Genomic DNA, 27,483 nt, shown 5'->3' on the forward strand with positions numbered 1-27,483 from the left:
CACTTACACATCACAGTGAGGGTAGTATTACTCTGTACACTATTCACCACATTAGTTACCACACAAGAGTACACTCCAGTGTCTCCTCGTACAACACTCATAATAGTAAGATCACTAGTAACCTGGAACACTTCATTACTACCATCAGTTATCATCACAGGTGAGCTGGTATCACTAATAGTATATTTGCTATCATTCATAATACTACCATCTGGTCCAGTCCAACTAACTGTTGGTATTGGTACACCAGTTGCTGTACACGTGATAGTTGTACTGGTGTCTCCTTCTGTAGCACTGGTCATGTCTGGGGTGTTAGCAGTAGGATAAACTGTACCAATGAAATGTGTACACACAGTAAAGTTAAGCAATAATACAACCATGAAAACATAGCCATCCTAAATGTACTTAGACTCTATTTAGGCTGTTTTAGGTGGGTAATAAATCTCATATACTCCCGTATAACTGCTTTAGACTCTATTTCACGTTACACTCAGATTACTTACCTCATCCACGGCTGTTTCTGCAGTAGGCTCGGCAAAAGCGACTGGTTTTCTTGTGATAATACTAGCGCCATGGCAACTATGCGTCTTCACGTGACAAAATAATGGCGCTTGTTAAATCACTGCACGTGAACAATGCATAGCGATTGGATAAACCCAGATTTTGAGCACGCGTTATATTGTGCCTGAAGGCGTGGAGTATATTAGAAAACAAGGTGGCACAATGTGGAGTCTATGAAATTTATAAACCCTCAGGCCCTTAGTAGCGCCTTCGCTTCACTCGTGCGCTACAGCCCGGCCTTCGGGTTCATAAATTTCATAGACTCCACATTGTGCCCATATAACTGTTATATAAATGTGACTGGCAGCACAAAACTCTGCTAAGTTATTAGATAATATAAATAGATTTTTGTTGCTTCTACCGTTTTTCTAGATGGAATAATCTAACAAATTTCAACATTAATAATTGTGTTGTCTTTGAATGTCAGTGGTGAATAAAAGCACAAACTTTATAAGGCCTGAGTCAAATATGCTCACAATTTTTTTTCCAAATTGTATTCCAAAAGTTTCACATAATTATGCATTTTATGCTCCTAGTTCACAACTGTTCTTACATCATTTTAAACAGTGAATTGTCTATTAGATTATTTCACTAACAATAACCATTCTATTAGTGTATCAATCTAAGGAGCTATATGTAATGCATTCAAGTGCTCTATTGCAATTATAATTTGTATTTTCTAAATGATTTATTAGGGAGGATCGAAATATTGTCAAGAAATTAAGGTCCATAGTTTGAAATGTTCACCTAATATACTAACATTAATTATGTAGGCATAGCACTCTAGCATGTTATGCTTTTTATTATCCTGACAAATTTGACGCAGGCTTAAATAGATATCACATATGTGTACTTGTTTAACCAATAAAATACAGAAAATAATTAAACATAACTGTTTTATTTGCATGGGGTTGGATTTGTCATGTGGTGGGAAATGGTCAAATGGATAAAATGTGACTGGATTTCATATAACAAGGCTTCCACACACACAAAATCAAACTTACCATTTTACCAGAAATGGATTGCTGGTCTAATACACTATCATATTTCACACTGTACTTCCTTCAGCACTGGCAAGTCTGGTTTCTGTAGCAGCTTTCTTCCGACCCTGTCAAAGCCACGAGTGTGAGATTAGCACCATTAAATGGCCATGGCTTTGTGATAATGGTGTGTAGTGAGCTGGGACTTCACAGAGAGCTCGCCAATAGTGTTCTCAGTCAATTTGGAGTAATTTGAGGGCCATGGAGGGCCATGTAGAGCCCAAACTTGGCCTCTGGATTCCAATCGTCTTCTTACTCCATTTTATACCCGTATATTAAGACCAACGTCCACCCCCACCCTCCCACCCTATTACTACCACCTGTGATATTATTACCCGCTCGAATAAAGCTGCTCAAAACAGGGCAAATTTTACGATATCAGAAATGTATACACCCACTCAGTGATAGCTAGTGAACAGATGAACAATTGGTGCAAATTTTGTTTGCACAGCTGTAGGCACTGGGAAGTTATTACACAATGATTCCTTAAAACCACCATATCTCCTAACAAAGCTTTGTGCGTCGAAGCCTTGTTTTGTCAAATTCAGTCACAAATGAGCTTCTAAATATCAACATTGCTTTGATTTGCAGCTTATTTTAGTATACAATAAAGCAATTCTTAATTTTGGCAGCATATGGTACTTGTTGACAAATGTTTACTACTGTATAGTAAAAAACTTCTTGGCGGTAAAAAAATGTGACAAAACCCATCTGTTGAAAAAATTGGCAGAAAAAACTTTAGTAACTGAAATAATATTCGCCAAAGTTTTTTACTGCCAAAGTTTTTACTGTATGGTACGTAATGATCTCAGTAAGGATAAAAAGACAAAATGTTAACTCATCAGTTAAGTAGTGTAGTAAGTGTATACAGATAGCTAGCGTTGTCATTGTAGCAGTACTTTTGTAGCTACTGATCTGGTGATGTGCTAGCAAAGGCGGCGTGCTTCTCTATCTCCTGCGATGCCAAGAGCGATCATATTTGCTTCTCAGTGAACTCCAGTAGCAGAGATTCAAAGTATTTGGCCAAATCCATCATGAGACGACAAACTAACTGATGTGCGAACGGGGAGCCGGTTGGAAATGCTATCCCAAGGAGTGCTTACAACTGTGGGACACATTCCTAGGCCGAAAGATCAAGATTTCCAAAGTCAGCTCGATCTTTATTGCGCGGTGGTACGAACTCACCTTCATCTCAAGTTCTAGTTACTCAATGCGAGACTCAATGTGCTCATGTGATCATTTGAAATAATTGGCAAAAAAACTTTGGCGAATTGAATGCTATTCGCCAAATTTGTCAAAGCTTTTTACTGCCAAAGTTTTTTACTATACGGTACATATCAAGCAAGTTGAAGTTGCATTACTTCTGAAAACCAGATGTCATGAAGCTAGCTATCTCATTTGGAAGTCATCAAATGTGACCCAATTTTGGAAAACTATCCTTTTGAACAAATGCAAAATTTTCAGGAAAACTCAATTGAAAATTTCAGCAATATTTTTTAAATTGATTTTTTTACACATTAGGATAAAGCAACTATTACCGTACGGAGGGAAACTTTGGAGGGGGGAAAATTTGGCGAATCAAGTAAAATATCGCTGTTAGCAAAATTTGGCGAATTGTTAGCATAGCACATGCCGTATTGAATTAATTAGATCACTAATCGCTGTGCCTGAAGCGAGAACTGGAGTGCCACGCCTCTCAGCGATTCGGCGCCTGGAGTCAGCTACCAACAAAAAGATAATACTATATAGACAGTAGATCTACACCCTCTGGAATAGTGAATATCGTACTTAACATGGTAGGACTTGCTATACTTGTCATGTCCGTTTCGAGGTGAAGTTTGAGAATACCACGTGTACGGTAACTAGCTACCTAGTGAGGTAGTTGAGGCAGGTTTGGCTCTAATGTAATGCCTGGCCCACTATCCCTTGGTCGAGTAGAAAATCGATTAGTTAGGACCAGGTGTCCTACAGACCTTCAGCACTTGTGCTGTAAAGCTTTAATAAATTAATAAATTAGAGGCTTGGTTTGCTATTTTCTTCGCCACCAAAATATTTGGATGGGGAAAATTTGGTAAATTCATGGTCAATCGCCAAATTTTAATGGCGCCAAAGTTTCCCTCCATACGGTAAGCCTTCTTCCTGTGAAATTTCACACCCACAGCTTCTTTCTGCTAGGAGATATGGATGATTTTATCAGACCATGTAGTGATTTCACCATGCGTGGGACAACAATTAACTTACAAATAGGGTGATTTGTTCAGGTATAGAATGGTTAAAACCTAGTCTTAGGCAATGATACATGGCATTTATTTGAAGAAAAGGACCAGGAACACTTTATTTAACTATCAGAAGTATCTTTAGAATATTTTTAGAGAGTAGGAATGGAATTACTTGTAAACAAAGTGATTTGTCACAATTTGTCATGCTTAATCACTCACAGAATTCAATGCATTAAGATGAAAAGTTACTTTGTAATGTATTAGACAGTAAATTGACCATATCTCTGGAACCCTTCAAAATATATATCAAGCTGAAATTTCGACAAAAGATGGATAAACACCCAGTGCTTCATTTTAGCCACAAAAGAGAAAATTGACCAATGTGCCAAAAGGGATGGTTTTCCAAAATTGGGTCACAAATATGCAATGCATGTTACATACATACTATGTTATTATTTATTGGTTTATTTAAATGTAGTTTAAATACCTTTAGACAAAGTTAATGTTGAAGTCGTCAGCTGCCACCAAGGACGTGAGACAATATTTGGAGTAATAGGGCATCAGTAAGAACACTAGCGCATGCGCAGTAACACGTGACAACAGTCAGTTGTATTTTGAGCGGCGATCAAGTGCAACGCGTCAAGCCATGCCCCTCAAGCCAAAGGAGAATAATGGTCCGAAGAAGAAGGGAAGTGCAAACAAGAGCACCGCAGGAAGAAGGAAGACAGCGACTCCTCCAAATAATTCGCCAACGCAAGAGGATTCACCTGCCACCACAACCGGCAGAAAGAGACAACAAGCCAACAGTATGGGAGGTTCTCGGGCGAAGCAACTGAAGACATGCCCCTTGACGGTCGCTGATATCCCAGATATTGTCTCAGCGGTAGCACAAGCTTCCCGCCGTGAACACAAATGGACCCAGTGAGATCTAGCCGACGGAAAAGAAGCAACCCAGCCGAGACGATCCAACCCACCCAGACTTAGCAGACGTCACGCCGCCGTAGAACTGGAACCCCCGCAAGCCCGGAACCTCAAGACAGCACTGACGAGGAGGATATGGAAAACGAAGACTTCGGTAAGCAACAGTATAAGCTGTACTTTGCGTAATAGTCACTGCATGTGCTACTTTCAAATAAAGCGCACTATGCCCTAGCTTTTGCAGCACGCAATCAAAAAAATAAAATAAAATTTTTGAAATAATGCCCCCCCCCTCCCCCGCGCTGGTATTCTTATTGATGTTCACACACCCCCTTTACTTGTAAGGCTGCATCATGCTGAATCACTGCTATGTAGCTAATGTGCACATTCGTTCTGTGTCTTGCTTGCAGCACCTGATGACCTCCCCGACAGCAGCCGGCTGTCACATATCCCGGAACTTGATGACGAGATTGCCAGCATCGATAGCGATGACACAGGAGATTTGCCCCAAACCGAGAAACTGATATTGATCAGCAACGGGCTACCTCCAATACCAGCAAGACTAGTGAAACGTGTGGAGGATGGTTCATTTGTTGAGATGGCCGAGTTCCTGCCAAGCTACTTGGACACGGCAGATCTTAACACAGACGACCAACATACCAGACCACGGAAGCGACCCCCAGTGCTATCGGATATTATGGATTGGATGCAGTGTTTTGGGATGTACATTGCCATAGTTTCTCGCCACAAGCCCAAGCGTGTGGCAGATCTCCTGGGATATCGAAGAATCATAATGGGGGCATCCCTGGATTGTCGTGAAGGGAAATGGTTAATTTGTGACTGTCGTTTCCGTTAAAAGGCATCTGCTTCTAATCTCAAGCAGTGGTCTACCATAGATATCACCATCTGGAACACAACCTTCCCAGAAAGGGCTATACGGGGTGATCGACCACAAGGTCCTCCCCCTTACTACCAGCCAAACTCAAACCCTCATCAAAGGTCAACATGCCAAAACCAACCTCTATCAACAAGACAGCCTATATGCCTGGATTGGAATGACAGCCCTAACGGTTGCTCCCGGCCTTCCTGCCGCTATGCTCATTTATGCTACAGGTGTGTCCATAACCCTAGAGTCACAGACAGGAATCACAAAGCCTCCCAGTGCACTTACAGGCAGCAGGATAGACAGAACAACAACTAGTCTTGAATTGTCTCCATAGGTTTTGGCAAGTGTTTATCTTTTTTTTTTTCTTAGCATCTTAATCTTGTACACCATTTACATAGTGTAAATTTAAAAAAGGCATTGGTAGCGATATGGGTATATCTGCATGTTTCACAAGGGCAGCTAGTATGTGTTGCAGTCAGGGCATATTGCGTGGATATTTAGATGTTAACTCAATAAGCGTATGAATGCACCCATAATTGCTTTGACACAAGTGTTACCCAAATCTATTTCTCCTCTGCAGTGATGTCAGAGCAGCACAGTGTTGGTATGCACACCAAGGATTTATACTGCAATTACGTGGATTGGATCTCTGCTTGGACTACCCACCTGAAGAGCCAGCCAGCTGATGTCAAAGTACCACCCATAGCCACTGTAGTTACATCCCCACTTGATGTGAGTAGATGGAAGGAGGCACTTTCTGACCACCCAAATAAGCCACTAGCTGACTTCTTCCTCTCTGGAATCACACAGGGCTTCCGCATAGGCTTCAAGCAACAACTGCACCCATTGAAATCTACAAAGCAGAAGTTATGCTGTGCTCTCCAACACCCCGAAACAGTGGAGAAGTGCCTGGCTGAGGATATCGCTTTAGGGAGGGTTGCTGGCCCATTTCAACAGTCACTGGTCCCACACGCACATCTTAGCCGTTTTGGAGTCATCCCCAAAAACCACCAACCAAACTAATGGAGATTAATCGTTGACCTGTCTCACCCAGTTGACGGCAGCATCAATGGAGGGATCCCAAAAGGATTATGCTCACTGAAGTACATCACCGTAGACTCGGCAATCGACCAGATTAAACAGATAGGGTATGGCACACTGATGGCAAAGATTGATGTTAAAAGTGCCTTTCGCCTACTTCCTGTGCACCCAGCCGATCGTCACCTATTGTCAATGAAATGGAATAATCAGATCTTTATCGACACTTGTTTACCTTATGGGCTACGATCTGCCCCCAAGCTGTTTAATGTCTTGGCTGACCTGCTGTCGTGGATTCTTGAACAACAGCAGGTGACACCGGTCATGCATTATTTGGATGGATTTCTCACCTTGGGCCCATGTGACTCCCCTTTGTGTGCCAACAACCTTCAAAAAATTAAGGACACCTGCTCCAGCTTAGGAATTCCGCTTGCGCTAGAAAAGATCGAGGGGCCGTCCCAGCGCTTGACATTTCTAGGGATTACCTTAGATACTGAACTGATGCAGGCTCGCATACCTGAAGACAAGCTTAGTCGACTGCGTAGCCAAGTCAAAGCCTGGCTATCCCGCAAAAAAGCTACTAAAAGAGAGATTTTGTCCTTGGTAGGTCTTCTACAGCATGCCACTAAGGTGGTAATACCAGGGAGGACCTTTGTCTCTAGAATGTATAAAGCAGCAGCTCGCCCCAAAAAGCTATCTCACAGTACAAGGCTCATAGCCGGCTTCCGGTCGGACCTCAGATGGTGGCACCTGTTTGCATCCTGTTGGAATGGGACCAGCTTTCTTGACAACTCCTCCCCGGACCACTTCATTGCTACAGATGCGTCAGGGTCCTGGGGTTGTGGTGGGGTCTTCGGACCTCAATGGATACAATGGGCTTGGTTGAAGGAATGGGCACGGAGGGATATCATGGCAAAGGAACTGGTACCAATCGTCTTAAGCTGTGCCATGTGGGGCCCACTACTGTCAGGCAGCAAGGTTCAATTCAAATGTGATAACAGTGGGGTGGTAGACTCAATCAACAAGGGCTCTTCTAAGGAGCCATTGGTCATGCATCTTTTATGGTGTCTTTGGTTCTTCTCAGCCTACTTCGGTTTCACAATTGTAGCTTGCCATATTCCAGGGGTGCTGAACACGGCTACAGATCAGCTCTCCAGAAACAGATCGGCAGAATTCTTAAAGCTGAATGCACATGTGTCCATCATCCCGGAGGTTATTCCAATGTAACTCTTGAAACTCATATCACCACAAAAGCTGGACTGGACATCCCCCTCCTTTCAGTGCCACTTCAAACGCTTCATTAAGAAACTTCATGCACCCCTCAATTAATGGGAACTGATAAACACATACGACTATACTGTATAGGCTATATTAATACATTGTATATATGCACACCTTTTGATTCTGTTCACTACGCAATGATATGTACGCATATATATATATAATGTAATATAACAAGCTTGTCTACTGCACCTGTCTATCAAGGGTATTATTTACAGATTGCTTCAAACCACCATCCTCGCTAAGAACTGACCACCTCAATAAACTCCTTGGAAAAGCTCACAAACTACTACACACTGGCCTGGCTAAGTCAAGCAGGAAGACCTATGCAGCAGGTAAAAAAAGATACTTCAACTTTTGCAAGTTGGTGGGAAAAAAGCCAATTCCTACAATGGAGTGCACCCTGACACTATTTGTTACACACTTGGCAACATCTAACATATCACTGAGGACTATAAAGATCTACTTAGCAGCTGTCGGATACATGTATGTTTGCAAGGGGTTGCATAAGCAGTTCAATTACCAAGTCACTCCCCGGCTTCAGCTCATCCTAAGGGGAATTAAGAAGCGTCAAGCTGGCAGGCACTTCACCAAACCACTCCTGCCAATCACCATTCCCATTCTACGCAGCATCAAAACTGCATTGTCAAAAGAAGCTCCCTCTTACGACTGCACTACATTCTGGGCTATGTGCTGCCTTGCTTTCTTCGGCTTCCTAAGGGTCAGTGAGTTCACTATCCCTGCAGAGGATTCATATGACTCATCCTGCCACTTATCACTTGGTGATATTACAGTTGACAACAGAACAGAGCCCCGTTTACTGCAACTCTTTCTTAAGCAATCATAAACTGATCCATACAAGCAGGGTACCAAAGTGTACATGGGTGCCACTGATAGTATGGTGTGCCCAGTAAAGGCAGTTCTTTCTTATTTGCAAAAAAAGAAGTACCCAGCCAGGACCACTCTTCGTCACCGAGAAGGGAAAAGGCTGGATCAGGAGCACGTTCTGTGCAAGACTCAAATCTTTGCTACATAACCTTAAGTTAGACAATAACTGCTATAATACTCACAGCTTCCGCATTGGCGCAGCAACCTCTGCTTCACTAGCTCAACTACCAGATGCTCACGTTCAAATACTGGACCGCTGGAGGAGCAATGCCTTTCAACGATACATCAGATCTCCTCCCAAAGAACTAGCAAGGCTGTCTAAGACAATTGTAACAGGTCGTCACCCACGTACAAGGACTGTATAATATCCTCCATGACCTTTGTTGTAATAAAGTGCTGACATATTTCAATGATCAAGTAGTCCTCATATAACTGTTGCATTACTATAATTACTCTTGCATGCCAAGAAACGTACATTAGATATCTACGAAGAACCAGATACTTGGGTGAAAGGCTGACTGCGCTCTGCAGTCCTCCTTTCTGTGGCTTGAAGGAAGGCATTTGGAGCATAGAATACCTCTTTAGCACCAAATTCCTTCTCTACTCAAGTATCGGCTCACTGGAAATAGAGAAATAATATAAGATCCCTGTAGGCCAATAAGCAAACAAAAATAATTTTATTAGGACAGAACAAAAATATTTTAACCCAGTGTGGCAACCGGGACTGGGTACAGTTACCAAACCACCACCACTAACATTAGTCAGTGGGAGGCAAGTGCCGGAGGAGCTAATGTTTCTGCCCAAGATATGTTCAAGGTTAGTTGAGTACAAAGCATTAAATGTAGTTTAAATACCTTTATACAAAGTTAATGTTGAAGTCGTCAGCTGCCACCAAGGACGTGAGACAATATTTGGAGTAATAGGGCATCAGTAAGAACACTAGCGCATGCGCAGTAACACGTGGCAACAGTCAGTTGTATTTTAAGCGGCGATCAAGTGCAACCCCTCCTCTGCTATTCCCCAATATACAAATGCTGAGCTAGTGGTCATTGATGCTCGCCACTATCTGTAGTCTCACTGATAATATTACCACATACTAACAAATAAATAAATGTGCACCAGATATTGGGGTGACATTAATTTGCTGCAGTACTTTGGGTCAAAATATTTTTGTTGTTTCCTAATAAAATTATTTTTGTTTGCTTATTGGCCTACAGGGGTCTTATATTATTTCTCTATTTCCAGTGAGCCGATACTTGGGTAGAGAAGAAATTTGGTGCTAAAGAGGTATTCTATGCTCCAAATGCCTTCCTTCAAGCCAACAATAAACAGGTCCTGACTTAACACTGGTGGCAATCATCCTAGAGACCAGGTACGATCACATTCCTTCTATCAGGAATGGAGATGCTGCATAAGCAGCCAGAGCTATTTTTTATTGCTTTGCTTCAAAGATGAGGGACAACAGTTGCTGGAGAGCAGCATGGTACATTCCTCACAACAAGGAGCTGACACTAACTAGTCTATGACTGAGCAGTGTGTCTCCACTCCTCTTGAGGGAGTTGGCATGGAAACCAGGCACTCCCGTATGCTGGAGGAGTTTACATTGACCCATGACCGAGTCAAATGCCAGGCACTCCCATGTTCTGGAGGAGTTGACATTGACCCATGACAGAGTCGAAAGCCAGGCACTCCCATGTCTATTGAGGAGTTGACATTGACCCATGACAGGGTCGAATGCCAGGCATTCCCACGTTTTTTGAGGAGTTGGCATTGACCCATGACCAAGTCAAATGCCAGGCACTCCCATGTTCTGGAGGAGTTGACATTGACCCGTGACAGAGTCGAATGCCAGGTACTCCCATGTTCTTGAGGAGTCAACATTGACCCCTGACAGAGCCGAATGCCAGGCACTTCCATGCCTCTGGAGAGCTGACAAAGGCCCATAGTAGCATCGCCTGTCAACGTCCCCATGTAGAATAACAGCATAATTTGATTCGCCTGCCTTGGACTAATGATACGATACAACAACAGCAACTGGTAATAAAAATGCAGCATACATGATTAAAAATTCTATGCCTTAACAGTGCACTGTGACAAGCAATAAAGCCAGTGTGGCAACCGGGACTGGGTACATTTACCAAACCACCACCACTAACATTAGTCAGTGGGAGGCAAGTGCCGGAGGAGCTAATGTTTCTGCCAAGATATGTTCAAGGTTAGTTGAGTACAAAACATTAATAAGAGTTTACAGCACAAGTGCTGAAGGTCATATTTTAGCTAATACGTTTCTGTTAGCTAAGTTGTTCAGTTTTCATAATTAATGAAATACTTCATCAATCGCTAATCATGTTGCTACTGTATGTGCTGCTAAGGAAGTGCTTAAGACTTTTTCCAAAAATACATCATCACTATGCTTGAGCCAATAATCATGCTTCAGAAATAGCTTAATTACTTTGCTTTTGAACAACGATAAAAAATCCAGCCTATTATACTCAAAATTATGCTTTCAAAATCAAGATTATGCTCTAGAGTTGGCTGTTTTATTAGACTATAATAAACAGTTTCGCCTTTCCTGACTGCTCTATTAGAGCAATTGACTGCTCTATTAGAGTATCTTGATCTTATTACAGCAAAGTGTGAATAATCACCAAGGAAACAATAAAACTATAGTATGTACGCGTTGAGCTGAATCCTCAAAAACATTTAATAACTCATGGATGATGCAATTACACATGATCTTGAAATTTGGCACACTTGTAGTACTGCTTGACCCGCTAAAAATATTTCAAAACCTTTTTGTTCAAAAGTCTGACATAACAATTACGGCCAATCAAACTTTTCACCATGCATTTCCTATGGAGAAGCCACAAAATTGCACCATCCATTGTTTTTGTCTTTTCCTGAACTTGTAATGAAGCCAAACTGTACATCTCTGTTGTTGGCACCTTTGTTGTCACCATTAATCATCTGGTTGGCCAAAATGTTTACTCACTTGAGACCACTTTTAATTTTTAGCTGTTTTCTAGATTCAGCTCAACTTGTACATACTATAATAACACCGCACATTTTATTGATGTGAAATGCAGTATCAAGGTATAGTGTGTTCAAGTTTTGCTGTATTTTTTTGTGCAACTAATTTAATTAAAAATCTTCCTACATAATGATTGATGCCTAATCATACAGAACTTAGCAAAACTTTCCTCCATTTTAATTGGGTGCACTATCAATAACCATGATAGTGCTACATTGAAATACGGTGTTGAGGTAACCTTGACTGGAACAGACCACAGGAAGTCTTCAAGACTACATTATTAGTGCTTCTGGTCAGAGGCAGGTGATTATCAGGGTTAAACAAGGTGCAAAACAGCAAAAACACTAATTGCCTTGTTTGCTGTACATCGGCCCTAACAAAAAGCTATAATGTGATTGAGTCTAGGTGATTATAATATATATAATTATTCTGTTATTAATGATAGTGATCATAGCAGCTGACCGCACAGATGCTCTTTAACATACAGACAGACAGAGACATCAGGTTGTTTTCAAAGATCTACATTTTGTCCAATCAACCCTGATAACAACCTGTCTCTAACTAGAAGCATTAATTTGCAAACTCAAAGACTTCTATGTAATGGCCTCGCCTGTTGTTCATCTATTCCAGCTGTTTTCACTATTATTATTCAATAAATATACGTAATGATTATTGATTTTGGCTCTGATCAAAATGGTGGAATAGTGTTGTTAAGTGATGACATAGTTTTTGAGAGAATCTATACAAATACACCTCTGTAAACAACATAATACACACAAAAGTATCTTCTCGCATGTTTCATATACAGTGTATCTATCATACTTTTTCCTGTATATTCTCTAGACAAAACATATAGGACACTATTCATTTTTGTTTGTAGGGGACACTCCTACACAGGTTGAAGAAATATACATAGCCTATGAGGCATGCTGTGATGTTTTGTAGTTGTTAAATGTCTGAAAATCCCAAAAGGAAGACTGCTCACAAAGTCACTACGCCTGTTTTTAAATAAATTGAAATTCCTTGACTAATAGTTGCCACAGTTTTGAGTGCAGCATGCAGCACTATATTATATTCCACTCACCATAGATCACAACACTAACAGTTGCCATATCATTTCCAGCAATATTTGACACATTCACAATATAGTTTCCATCATCACCAGTATTGGTACTATGTACAGTCAGTGATGAATTACCAGTGGTATTATCACTGGATAATATAGTGGTAATGGTATAGTCACTATTAGTAGTTAATGGTTGATTGTTATAGGACCACTGGACAGTTACTGGAAGGTTGGATGATCCAATGGTGACTGAGATGGTAACATTTTCAGGTGATGTCACTGTTCTTGCAGTATCTCCAATAAGAGTGATCACTGGAAGAGCTGTATGATGATCAATGGTGTAAATTTGACAAAAAACATAATACATTGTTACTGAATGTGCAAAAAGGGGTCTTCCCCACACATCTAATTAATCAACTTTGACAACTCATAACTTCAAATTGAAAAATGCTACTGGCTTGAAATTTGTCAGTATAGTAAGAACCAACATAGCTTTGTAGATGGAGAAAACTTCCAATATGCATTTTGAACACTAATATAAGTTGTGGTCTACCAAGTGGTGGAGCAAATCCAGTCACAATTATGTATGAAAACGTGTATCAGAGATATACAGTAAATGTTCAATAAATACACATCTGCTTGTATGCTTAACACTGTAGTGTAGAAATCAATGAGTTTACATTTACACTGTAACGCGGTATCAATTAAATTTAGCTACTGTACCAATTTCATTATCTTTTAATGTTGTACCATAAGAAAAAGTTTACATAAAACATGTTCAAATAATCAATTTTATCCTCCACTAAACAATAATGATTTACAAGATGAATACAATATTTTGAACTTATTGTATTCTTTACAAATGAGTTAACTTTGATTTAAATTAAAGATCTCTGTTCGTTGTAAAGAAGGTCAACCCCATTCAGTTGTAGTGCTATCACAGACTTTAGATGATTTCTTAATTTAGCTATCTTCAACAAGGCCACATAAATGACAGATTGTTTAAATAAACACCTCTCCATGCAAATAAGGAAGTGTGCCCACTTTACTGAGGAACAGACCCAGGATTTGGAAAGAAGGGTACACTATAAGTAGTGCAGCAAGGTGCAAATGTTGGCATTTTGTGTACTTTGTGATACAGTTACGTATGAAACTTTCCACAATAATTACACTACTTATGACATTTATTTTTTGATATAGTGCCACTGCAGATTTTACCATTGGTGACCTTTACAGCCATTTCACTTTTAATATTCACTATTTCTGTATTTATTTTCATGCGGAATTATCAAGAGACATGGTAGTGTGTCGTGCGGCCCAAGAAGCCGGCGCACCACACTGTGAGTATATTTACAGGAAGAAAGTAAATGCGATTTTCACACCTTTGTAGCTCCGTGATTCCTAATCCGATTGAAACCAAACTTGCTACAGACGTGCCGGCTAGGTAGGGGAGTCCACATTCCAAATTTGAAGAAAATCGCTCCATCCATTTTCGAGATACGAGCGGCCACAGTTAGGGTTTTTTTCTTCATTTTTTTCTTGTTCTTTTCGCACACTTTGCAAAATCCGCAATAAAACACGAATTCGTGCTCTAATTGGGCTGAAATTTGGCACACTTAAAGGGCTCATTAAGGCGAATCTCAGTACCACGTTTGGTAGGAATCCGATGAACATTCACGGAGTTATGACCGATTATTTGCGTAAAATAAGGTCGAAGGTCTGTCACGCCCACAGAGTAAACCGCTTGAAGGAATAAGCTAAAAATTGCTATGTAGATGGAGTAACTATCGTAGGAGTGCCTGTTTGTGGTTTGAAAGGAATCCAGTTAAAGGCCATCGAGATATAACACAAAACCCAACCTGTGACACAATTACGCGATCGATTTTTATGAATAAAAAAACTAATAGTTTTCACGCCTACCAGGCAAACCGCTTACAGCAGTGAGCTGAAAATCGGTGTGTGGCTGGAATAATTATCATAGAAACTCCTTGCAGTAGTACAGAAGAATCGGATTACAAACCACTGAGTTACGATTCCAAAGCCAACTACGTGTAGCATATGCGAGATCGAGATATTCTAATAGAACAGTCACCCTAATAGAGCATTCAGCTATGTTTATAACTTACTCCATTATAGAATTATATTACATTGCAAGTTATTCTGTAGGGAGTTCAGCTATATACAGTTAATCTTATAGACAATTCAGCTACAAGCAAGTCACCCTGTAGAGAATTCAGCTACAAATATGTTGCTGTAGAGATTCAGAACATTATAAGTCACACTGAAGAGAATTCAGCTAAAAACAAGTCACCTTGTAGAGAGTTCAGCTACAACAAGTCACTCTGTAGAGAATTCAGCTACAAAAAAATTACTGCATAAAGGGTTCAGCTACAAAAAAAGCTACCCAGTAGAGAGTTCATCTAGATCAGCTACAAACAAGTTACTTTAAGCAATGTTCAGCTATAAGTAACTCACTCTGTAGAGAGTTCAGCTACAAACAACTCACTCTGTAGTACAAACAAGTCACCGTGTAGCTGGAGAGTTCAGCAACCAATCAAAAAACCACTCTGTAAAGAGTTCAGCTATACAAACATGTTATAACTCTATAGAGAAAGTTATAACTCTATATTGAGATCAGCTAGAAACACTTAGTCATCCAGTAGAGAGATCAGCTACAAGACATCACCTTATAGAGAGTTTAGTTACAAAGAAACCACCATGTAGAGAGTTCAGCTCCAAACATATCACCCCGTAGAGAGTGCAGCTATGAACAGATTACCCTGTAGAGAGTTCAGCTAGAAAAAGTCATGCTGTAGAGAGATCAGCTAGAAGGATCACCTTGTAGAGAGTTCAACTACAAACAAATCACCCTGCAGATAGTTCAGCTACAAACAAGTCACCCTATAGAGAGATCAGCTAGAAGAAGTTACCTTGTACATACAAAGAAACCATCATATAAAGAGTTCAGCTGCAAACAAATCATCCTGTAGAAAGTTCAGCTACAGATCACCCTGTAGAGAGATCAGCTAGAAGAAATCATCTTGTAGAGAGTTCAGCTACAAAGAAACCACCATGTAGAGAGTCCAGTTGCAAACAAATTATCTGTAGAGAGTTCAGCCAGAAACAAGTTCACCCTGTAGAGAGATCAGCTAGAAACAAGTCACACTGTAGAGAGAGCAGCTACAAAGAAACCATCCTGTAGAGAGTTCAATTACAAACAGATAACTCTATAGAGACTTCAGCTAGAAACAAGTCACCGTGTAGAGAGATCAGCTAGAAACAAGTCATCCAGAGATCAGCTAGAAACAAGTCATCCAGAGATCAGCTAGAAACAAGTCACCCTGTAGAGAGATCAGCTACAAAGAAACTATCTTGTAGAGAGTTCAATCGCAAACAGAAATCCCTATAGAGGAGAGTTCAGCTAGAAACAAGTCACCATGTACAGAGATCAGCTAGAAACAAGCCATCCAGTGATCAGCTAGAAACAAGTCACCCTGTAGAGAGATCAGCTGGAAACAAGTCACCCTGTGGAGAGATCAGCTACAAAGAGACCATTCTGTAGAGGGTTCAATTACAAACAGATAACCCTATAGAGAGTTCAACTAGAAACAAGTCACCATGTAGAGAGATCAGCTAAAAACAAGTCATCCAGGAATCAGCTAGAAACAAGTCACCCTGTAGAGAGATCAGCTGGAAACAAGTCACCCTGTAGAGAGATCAGCTAGAAATAAGTCACCCTGTAGAGAGATCAGCTACAAAGAAACCATCCTGTAGAGAGTTCAGCTACAAACAAGTTATCCATCAGTTTGAAACAAGAGATTTCAGCTACAAACAAATAAACCTGTAAAGAGTTCAGCTATGAACAGATCACCCTGTAGAGAGTTAAGCTAGAAACAAGTTACCCTATAGAGAGATCAGCTAGAAACAAGTCACCCTGTAGAGACTTCAGCAACAAACAGATTATCCTGTAGATAGTTCAGCTAGATACAAGTCACCCTATAGAGAGATCAGCTAGAGGAAGTCACCTTGTAGAGAGATCAGCTAGAAAAAAGTTGCCTTGTAGAGAGTTCATTAACAAAGAAACCATCCTGTAGAGAGTTCAGCTACAAACAAATCACCCTGTAGAGAGTTCAGCTACAAACAAATCAACCTGTTGAGAGATCAGCTCGAGGAAGTCACCTTGTAGAGAGATCAGCTAGAAACAAGTCACTTTGTAGAGAGTTCAGTGACAAAGAAATCATCCTGTAGAGAGATCAGCTAGATACAAATCACCCTGTAGAGAGTTCAGCTACAAACAAATCACCTTGTAGATAGATCAGCTAGAAACTAGACACAATATAGGGAATTCAGTTACAAACAAATCAACTTGTAGAGAGATCAGCTAGAGGAGGTCACCTTGTAGAGAGATCAGCTAGAAGCAAGGTACCTTGTAGAGAGTTCAGTGACAAAGAAACCATCCTGTAGAGAGATCAGCTACAAACAAAACACCTTGTAGAGACTTCAGCTACAAACAAATCAACCTGTAGAGAAGTCAGTTACAAACAAATCACCCATTGTAGAGAGATCAGCTACAATCAAATCACCCTGTAGAGAGATCAGCTACAAACAAATCACCTGTAGAGAGATCAGCTACAACCAAATCACCCTGTAGAGAGATCAGCTTAAAACACATCACCCTGTAGAGAGTTCAGCTACAAACAAATCACCTTGTAGAGAGTTAAGCTATACAAACAAATTACCTTGTAGAGAAATCAGCTACAAACAAATCACCTTGCAAAGAGTTCACTTACAAACAAATCTACCTGTAGAGATATCAGTTACAAACAAATCACCCACTGTAGGGAGATCAGATTACCCTGTAGAGAGTTCATCTACAAACAAATCACCCTATGGAAAGTTCAGGTATAAAAAAGTCACCAAGTAGATAGTTTTGATACAAACAAATCACCCTGTAGAGAGTTCAGCAAGATAAACGTCACCCTGCAGAGAGATCAGGTCACCCTGTAGAGAGGTCAGCTAGAAGAAGTCATCTTGTAGAGAGTTCAGCTAGAAACAAGTGACCCAAAGACAGATCAGCTACAAACAAATCACCCTGTAGAGATTTCAGCTACAAACAGATCATCCTGTAGATAGTTCAGCTATAGATACACAGGGGCTGATCCAGGGGGGGTGGATAGGGTGGCTAGCCACCCCTCTGAGGGTGGCTAATGATTAGTATCCATTACCCTGTTATTTTGTTTTAATCCTTTTTTATATCTTTTCTTTTCTGTACTGTTTGCTTGTACATACATAACTATATACAATATGTAATTTTTCATTCTTGCATGCACATGTATTATAGTCTTTTACTAAACCAAGGTAATCAAATCTAATCATACAGAATAGAAGGACCACACATTTTCATTGGGTGTTTTCTTTTGAAGGCTTCACAAATATTATCAGTATTTAGTGGAATGTCAAAGCTATGAATTGCCAAGGCTCCTAGCCACTCCCACCTAAATAATCCTGGATCAGCGCCTGATACAAGTCACCCTGTAGTAGCAGAAGTCACCTTGTAGAGACCAGCTACAAAGAAACCATCCTGTAGAGAGTTCAGCTACAAACAAAATCACCCTGTAGAGAGTTCATCTATGAACAGATCACCTGTAGATAGTTCAGCTATACAAGTCACCCTATAGAGAGATCAGCTAGAAGAAGTCACCGTCTAGAGAGATCAGCTAGAAGAAGTCACCTTGTAGAGAGTTCAGCTACAAAGAAACCATCCTGTAGAGAGTTCAGCTACAAACAAATCACCCTGTAGAGTGTTCAGCTAGATAAAAGTCACTGTACAGAGAGATCAGGTCACCCTATAGAGAGATCAGCTAGAAGAAGTCACCTTGTAGAGAGTTCAGCTACAAAGAACACACTCTGTAGAGAGTTCAGCTAAAAACATGTTACTCTATAGCGAGATCAGCTAGAAACAAGTCACCCTGTAGAGATTTCAGTTACAAACAGATCATCCTGTAGATAGTTCAGCTAGATACCAGTCACATTGTAGAGAGATCAGCTAGAGGAAGTCATCTTGTAGAGAGATAAGCTAAAACAAGTCACCTTGTAAAGAGTTCAGCTCCAAAGAACCCACTCTGTAGAAAGTTCAGCTATAAACAAGTTACCCTATATAGAGATTAGCTAGAAAGAAGCCTGTAGAAAGCTTGGCTACAATCAAATTACCTTGCAGAGAGTTCAGCTACAAACAAACCACTTTATAGAGAGATGAACTAGAAACAAGTCACCTTGTAGAGAGGTCAGCTACAAAGAAACCATCCTGTAGTTCAGCTACATTTCAAGTCACCCAGTAGAGAGATCAGGTGCAAAGAAATTATCCTGTGGGGAATAATTGACATTTAATAAATATATGTATATAATTTGTATAATTATAGAATCAAAAATAGTTGAAGTATTAAAAATCGTCTTTAAGTTCTTTTCTTCTTGTGGTAAATAAAAAAAAAACAGATGGGTTAAAAAAGCCACAAAGCCAGCTATAGGCCGGCTTTGCAATATACAAATACAAAAAGAAGTGATATCTAATTAAAAACAGCCAAGCTGTAAAAAAGGTGCGGCCCCAAAAAAGGCTATGGTGAAAAAAGATGTGAAATCCAAGGTGGCGGCCAAGAAATTGCTGTGATGGTAGGTTAATGGCAAAGATTTTAATTACGACAATTCAGGTGAATTTGGTGCCAAATCCTAGTGGAGGAGACAATGCAAATTCACCTGAATTGTCGTAATTAAAATTTTTACCATTAACCTACCATCACAGCCATTTCTTGTACGCCACCTTGGATTTCACATCTTTTTTCACCATAGCCTTTTTGGGGGCCGCACCTTTTTTTACAGCTTGGCTGTTTTTGATTAGATTATATTATGCTGTCATGGTTTCAAATTAAAGGTCCAGTGTTGACTTAAGAAACAACTTGACTTTTGGTTAAATTGAATTGCTCATTCCACTCTAAAGTTATAACCATCTCTACTAGTGACAAGATTCTCGGAATTTATTTACCCTTGGGATATAAACTACCAATGAGCAAGTAGGTTTATGTGTTAATATAAATAGTAGGAACTGAATAGGGTTTACATACAGTAGCTATTTACCATGAATTAGCTACCCAGTTGCTTATTCACTTAAGCTATATATTCTTCACTGTAGATCACAACTAGTGTAACCTGTTGACGCCATCCCTAGCCACCACTGAATTGATTGTACCATAGGTGGAGTATGTATCACAGTCATAACAATGTACAGTATAGCTGTAACAGTAGAAAGTGATGCCATGAATCTGTGTAATTCACCACATGATTTCCTCAGTTTCAATACATTGTGTTGAATTAAAAGTCCAGAGATTGTACAGAACTGTGTCCATGAATTTCTTCTCAAAACCTGGATCATTAGCTATGTTGCTCCAGTTAGGTGATAATGCCAGTAGATTACACTGCAGTAATAGTAGGGTAGCATACTCACAAATATGGGGAGAATTGTGCACTTTGTGATAAAATTATGAAACTTAGTAAACTTGATGACATGGAATTTTAGAGGTGGAACCATCGCTAATTTGACGTTTGACATCTATTACGGCATATTTTATGTATGCATAAAAATAGTAACCTTTGTCTAAATATCACCCATGCAATACTCAATATGGATGTCAAGAGTGAAAATCTTCATCTAAGAAACAAGTTGATACTTGTTGCATGTTCATCAGTAGATAGCTACACTAGTTTTGACTCTTAGTACTACTCAAATTGTTCAAGGATGCTTTTAACTGATGTCTTTTCTGGGTGGTGTGGAAAGCTCAAATGGCTGTCTCTGGCCTTTTGTAGGGCCTGGCTTGGTAAGGTGGTTTACTGGCGGATGGCCTGATAGTGTATGCCAAATGTTTTTTTCTGTTGATATTACTGCATATCAGCCACTAAGGAGCCAGCACAGTCCTGTACTCTCACATCTGGACTTCAGTTGTGGTCTGCTTCCATTATCTGTTGCACATCCCACCACCCCGCCACCCTCCTCCCCTTTTGTGAGCACTTGTGATACTACATATTTACTTTTCTTGTCTAACTTTTCTAACTTATTTGACAGGGAAGCGAAAGAGAAGCAGCCCTATATGGGAATACTTCGAGTTGACAGATGTCTTAAAGGATGGTGAAACAATTAAAAAAGCCAGCTGTACTCTTTGTGACGATGTCCAGTTAGCGTACACTGGTGGAACCACAAACCTCTTCAACCATTTGCAATTTAAACATGCCTTAGAATACAAGAGCAGTAGTCACAAGCGACAAACCAATATTGTTTCCTTTAATCAGTGTTGCTCACCAGACTACGCGGCAAAGCTAACAAACAGGATTGCCGAGTTTATCGTATGTGACATGCGGCCAGTTTCAACAGTGGATGGAAGTGGGTTTCAAAACCTTTTAGGATTGGTTGAACCTAATTATTCTATACCGTCACGTACACACATCAGTTCTGTGATTCGCCGAATGTATCTCAATGTTAAAGAGCAATTGTGCAAGGAGTTGGAGTCACAGTACCTAGCACTGACGACTGATTTGTGGACTAGTATTGCCAGCGAAGCTTACCTTACAGTTACAGCACATTATATCGATGATAACTGGAGGATGGTCAGTCGAGTGCTCCAGACTCGTGAAATGCCCGAACGACATACTGGCATTAATATTGCAAGCAGGCTTCAAACTGTTGCAAAAGAATGGAACATACCTGATGATCACATTGTAGCAATCGTTCATGACAATGCGGCAAACATGACAGTGGCTGTTGAAGAGGTGGGGTTGGATGATGTCAGTTGTTTTGGTCACACACTGCAGCTGGCAATCAACAGTGGTTTGTCAGACAGTGTACTTACTCGGCTGGCAGCTGCTGCAAGAAAGTTGGTAGGGCACTTTAAACACAGCAGCAATGCCATGGCAGCTTTAAAGCACAAGCAGAAACAAACTAATGTACCTGAACACCACCTTATCCAAGATGTTACCACAAGGTGGAACTCTACTTACCAGATGTTTGAGCGCCTTGAAGAGCAGAGGTGGGCTGTATACGCTGTGTTATATGATGATACTGTGAGTAGCACTGATTATAAGCACTTGTACCTAAAAGATGATCAGTGGGTGATGATGGGACAAATGGTGAAAATTTTGAAGGCTTTGCAGGTGGCCACAACAGAATCTTGTGAAGTTAAGGTAGTGGCAATGTCGCTGGTTTACCCTGTTGTTAATGGTAATCTTAAAAAGCATTTGATTACTACCAGTGGTGATGTACCAACTGTAAAGAGATTTAAACAAACGGTTACAACAGAGATCAAAAGACGATTTAATCCAGATGGATCAGACATTGTGACCAAAGTAACGATATTATCCTCTGCGCTTGACGCAAGATACCTTCAGCTGAAGTTTTTGAATGAAGACCAACGATCTGCTGTTGTTGACAGGCTTAAACAGAAAGTTAAAGAACTAGAAGCAGATTCAGAAGACAATGAAGATGATGCTGAACAGAGCCATGGTGAAGATGAGGGAGTTGGTGAACATGATACCCCTGTGAATACAGAAAAACCTCCAAGTGCGTTAGCATTTTTGCTGGAGAGTGATAACAACGATACAAATAATCTAAATGATGCTGAAGTGCAGGTGAATAGATACCTAAAAGAGCCTCCTTTGAAGTGTGATGAGCCTGGAAACTGTTGCCTAGATAGGTGGAAAATTAATGATGGACGTTTTCCTCAAGTAGCAGTTTTGGCTAGACGATACTTATGTGTACCACCAACATCTGTGCCTACTGAAAGGATATTTTCTACAGCAGGTCTTGTTATAAACAAGCAACGAAGCAGTCTGACTCCAGAAAATGCTGACATGATTATTTTCGTAAATAAAAACCTCAGTGGAAGTCGATTTTAACCTGCTTGACTTTGAAAGATGTTTCTTAAATTCTTAAATCTTAATTCCCAGTGATCCAGATCATACATGCACCAACAAATTATGTATCTGAGTGAACTGATATTGTTGGTATACAGAAGTACTGCTTTTACTTGTCATTTACAAATGCTTTTAACTTTATAATTATAAATAATTCTTTTAAACATTTATACAATACAACAAATTGAAAATATGTGTAATTATTTGGGTAATAATTGTGGATCTTCATTGCTTGTGGTCAGTTGCTAAAGTGAATAAAGTAATGTAAAGTGTTAACATGCATGCACACGTGACTAGCTATATTAAATTGCGAGTATTCATGAGGACTTGATCGTTAACAGTAAAGAGTACTCGAATACTAAAAACCCATGATCGTTTAAGCCCTAATTTGTTTGCAGCTGAGCTCTTTACAGAATGGTTTCTTTGTAGCTGAACTCTATACAAGGTAACTTCTTCTAACTGATTTTTCTACAGGGCAATTTGTTTGTGGCTCAATTTTCTACAGAGTGATTTCTTTGCAGCTGAACTCTCTACATGGTAGTTTCTTTGTAGCTGAACTCTCTACAAGGTAAATTCTTCTAGCTGATCTCTCTACAGGGAGATTTGTTTGTAGCTGAACTCTCTACAGGTGATTTGTTTGCAGCTGAACTCTCTACATGATTATTATTATTATTATTATTACTAGGACCGCGTCACATACAACCAAGTACATACACCAACGTGACAGCCCCCTGGTGAGGCTATTAGGTGGTGAAGGCACGATCCCCAAATCAACTCAATATGTCAAAGTAGTGACAGATACAACACAATAGTGGCATCATAACTAAAGGCCACCAGTAGCTAAAGTGCTAGTACATCATTGGTGTGGTAATGGCACAGTGATGTGTACACAGTATATGCATACAAAACCTACAGGAGATGTACAATATTGTAGGAGTATACAAGCCAGGTGAACCAGATAAAGGAAGACAGCCAAGCCAGCCAGAGCCTAGTAAGCTAGGTAAAGGCAAAATGTACAATAATACAAGAAAACATTTAAAACATACCACGCTCTTACAAAACATTAGTACAAACAGACAATACAAACAGACAACCAAACCAACCAGAGCCTAGCAAGCGAGAAAAATTATAGTAAAATACAAGACATATGTACATTACAATACAAACAAACATACCTGTCCTCATGCAGCTGGCTATTCATCAGGTGTCCTGCAGCCATAGATACACGGAGCGCATCCACTGGCAGCTGGCATGGCGACTTGAGACTTAGTGTGCCAGCTGGCAACACTTTCAAGCACAATTGAACAGTAGTTTGCTCATCTAAATAGCTATTTGAATCTGCTCGATTAGTAGTGGGTATATCACGTGCTGTTTTGATTGGCATTAAATAGAATTGTCGTACGTTTCTATCACCTCCACGGAAACATTCACCCATTATACGATTATCTCTTCATACAACATGGATTCTATTCCCGGTGAGTGGGCCTTGTAGTTTTCTCAAACATTATTTATTAATTATTTATTTATTTATTTCATTCATTATTAATGACGTAATTTTAACCGCATTTCGCATTATTCTTACTACTTGGTTGTATAATTATACAGGAATTAAAAAAGGCAAAGCCTGTAAATCCTGATCCTATGTTACAATAAATCTATGCTAAACATAATGTCATTGTTCAAGTTGTCAAACAACTTCTTGAATTCATCAGTTGATTGAGCCTCCACAATACCACTGGGAAGGGAGTTCCAGTTGTTCACTACACGGTGAGAAAAGTAATTCTGTCGAACCTCTCTAAAAGCAAATTGCTTGAACAGTTTGCAAGAGTGCCCTCTAATTGCTGTCCATGCTCTTGTAAAAAAAGTAGTTTCATTCACATTTAGATGTCCATTTAATATGTTGTAGGTCATGATCATGTCCCCACGATGTCTCCGATACTTTAAAGTTGGTAATTTGAGGCATTTTAGACGTTCTTCATAAGGTAGATGTTTGATAGATGGTACCAGCCTTGTTGCATATATCTGAACCTTTTTGATTGCATCTCCGTCTACTTTGTAATTAGGACCCCATATGATGTTGCCATACTCAAGACATGGTCTTACGATAGACTTGTATAAGTAAGAAAAGGTTTGAGAACTTAAGTTAATAAAGCACTTACTAATTAGACCCAGAAGTCTTCTTGCTTTACTAACAGTTACTGCTATGTGCTTATGAAATTTTAGTTGACTGTCAATCATGATCCCTATAGGTCTTTTTCCTCACTAGTTTGCTCAATGTCACAACCGGCCATGGTATAAACATGACTACAGTTGTCTTCCCTAGATGTAAAGTTTTACATTTGGAAACGTTAAATGGTAACTGCCACATCTCCGACCGCATAACTAGATTGTCAATGTCCTGTTGCATTCTACAAATGTCAGCATCATCTATCACACAACTGTATAACTTAGTATCATCAGCAAATAACAGGCAGTGATTAGTCAGAACTTGAGGTGAATCATTGATGTACACCACACAGAGAATAGGGCCAAGGACAGAACCTTGTGGCACACCTGAAAGGACATCAGCCCATGAAGATTTAACTCCATTAAGTGTTACCCTTCCTGCCTTGAAGGAATAATCTTATCCAATCTAAAAGCTTCCCAGTAATTCCATGTGCTTTCAGTTTAATGAGAAGTCTTTCATGGGGCACTTTATCAAATGCCTTCTTAAAATCAAAGTATAGCACATCAATTGGGTGGCCTAGCTGAATTTCCTTAGTCCAGTGTTCCATAGTAGTGAGAAGTTGAGTTGTACATGACCTCTTTGGTAGGAAACCATGTTGGGAATTTGATAGCAAATTATTTGAAGTGAGATGTTTTATAATATCTTCTCTAACAATGGACGCAAACACTTTACAAACAATAGAAGTCAAGCTTATTGGCCGATAGTTGCCTGGATCTGAACTTACACCTTTCTTAAACACAGGAACTATGTTGGCTCTCTTTCAATCATCTGGCAAATGGCCCTCATCAAATGATCTCCTAAACAGCACACTAAAAGGAATACATAGCTGAGCTGCAGCCTCCTTTAGAACCAATAGATGTAAACCATCAGGTCCTGGTGACTTGTTAGATTTCAAAGTACTCAGTTTGTTAAAAACAATATCACTAGTTATATGAATTGAACTTAATGGGTGTTCATAGTGTAGGTCTTCTAGTTCAGGTAACACATTCAGATTTTCGGATGTAAAAACACTACTAAAAAATGTGTTCAACAATTCTGCTTCCTGAAAAGGGGTAGTTGCTTTATCACCATTAGATGACATCAGGGTAGCAACTCCGGTCTTGACCTTAATCTTACTATTGACATAATTCCAAAAAGACTTAGGGTTGCTTTTTAGATTTTTGGCAAGTTGATGTTCAAAATTGAGTCGAAGAGATCTGGTTAATCTTCTCAATGAGTTATGTTATTGGGTGAATCTGAAATAATCTAGTTAGTTACCACTAGCCCTATATATTTTCCAAGCAGCTTCTTTTTCGTATATAAGTTTTAGAGCCCTTTGATTCAAGTATTTGTGTCTGTTTTTTGGAGGCTGGTTAAAATTAAGTATGCAAGTATCAATTGCTTTGTTTATCAACTCTGATATCATTTCCCAAGTTTCAGAGGCATTTAATTCCTTTAACTTGTTATCCCTGTCTACCTCTTGCAATATGTCTCTCAGCTGGTTAAAATTTGCCTTCCCAAAATTATACCCTGTGGTGTTGCTCTTCTGTTCTAGTGGCAGTGCAATTTAAATGAAATTGAATACAAGTATGATCACTACTTCCAAGACCTGCAGTATATGTAATATCTCGGACCATAGCTTCCTCATTAGTTACTATTAAATCCAAAATATGAGGATCAGTACCTGGTCTAATTCTCGTAGGCTGGGTAACAAGTTGATAATTATAGTACACAGTCTTGAAGAGTGTCACAGAAGAGCTATTTATTATGGTCGGTTTTAGTTAAGCAGCCATTTAACCAGTCAATATTAGGATAGTTAAAGTCTCCAATGACTAAAATGTAAGATGGCATAGTACTACATACTTGGTTTAGGAGGTCACACAGATCATTAGGACTAGCAGACTTATCTGATGATGGACTACGATAGATGCTACCGACAAGTAGGTTTTCATTATTGTCCAAAGAAATGTTGATCCACAGATGTTCATCGAGATCACTTTGATAGGAAACTTGTAGAGGATGCAAACATTCAACTACATATATGGCAATTTCTCTACAACCACTTTTCCCCAGGTCTGGAAGATCGGCATCAAAATTAGTAAACAAATGATACCCTGGGATAAAAATTCTTGAAACACCAATTGGCAAGGTCTGTGCCTTAGGAATAACTTCTGTTAAGTCAGGTTTGTCGTCTCCAGCAATAGTTAGTAATTCATCAAATTTATTGAGCAACTGGTCACAATTAGTATAGAGGACTCGTAATGGTCTTGAAATGTCTGTGTGTCTAGAGGGTACTATATTGGAATTTGTATACAAAGCTTTCTGTGGACTTGAAGCATGGGTATTGTCGCAAAATAGTCAATTGGATAGATCTGCTGGTGTGCCAGCACCAGCAGGT

General features: G+C 39.8%; 1 protein-coding gene across 1 annotated transcript in view; it reads right to left on the minus strand.

Moving 5' to 3' along the window:
• Positions 1-27,483, minus strand: part of LOC136255297 (hemicentin-1-like) — a 239,616-nt gene that overhangs the window by 128,473 nt on the left and 83,660 nt on the right. The window contains exons 9-10 of the mRNA XM_066048025.1: positions 12,947-13,249; positions 8-328 (exon numbers count right to left, since the gene is read on the minus strand). Coding sequence (XP_065904097.1) covers positions 8-328; positions 12,947-13,249 — 624 coding nt within the window. The remainder of the gene's footprint in view (positions 1-7; positions 329-12,946; positions 13,250-27,483) is intronic.

The sequence above is a fragment of the Dysidea avara genome, chromosome 5 (assembly GCF_963678975.1).
Source record: "Dysidea avara chromosome 5, odDysAvar1.4, whole genome shotgun sequence".
Classification (NCBI taxonomy): Eukaryota; Metazoa; Porifera; class Demospongiae; order Dictyoceratida; family Dysideidae; genus Dysidea; species Dysidea avara.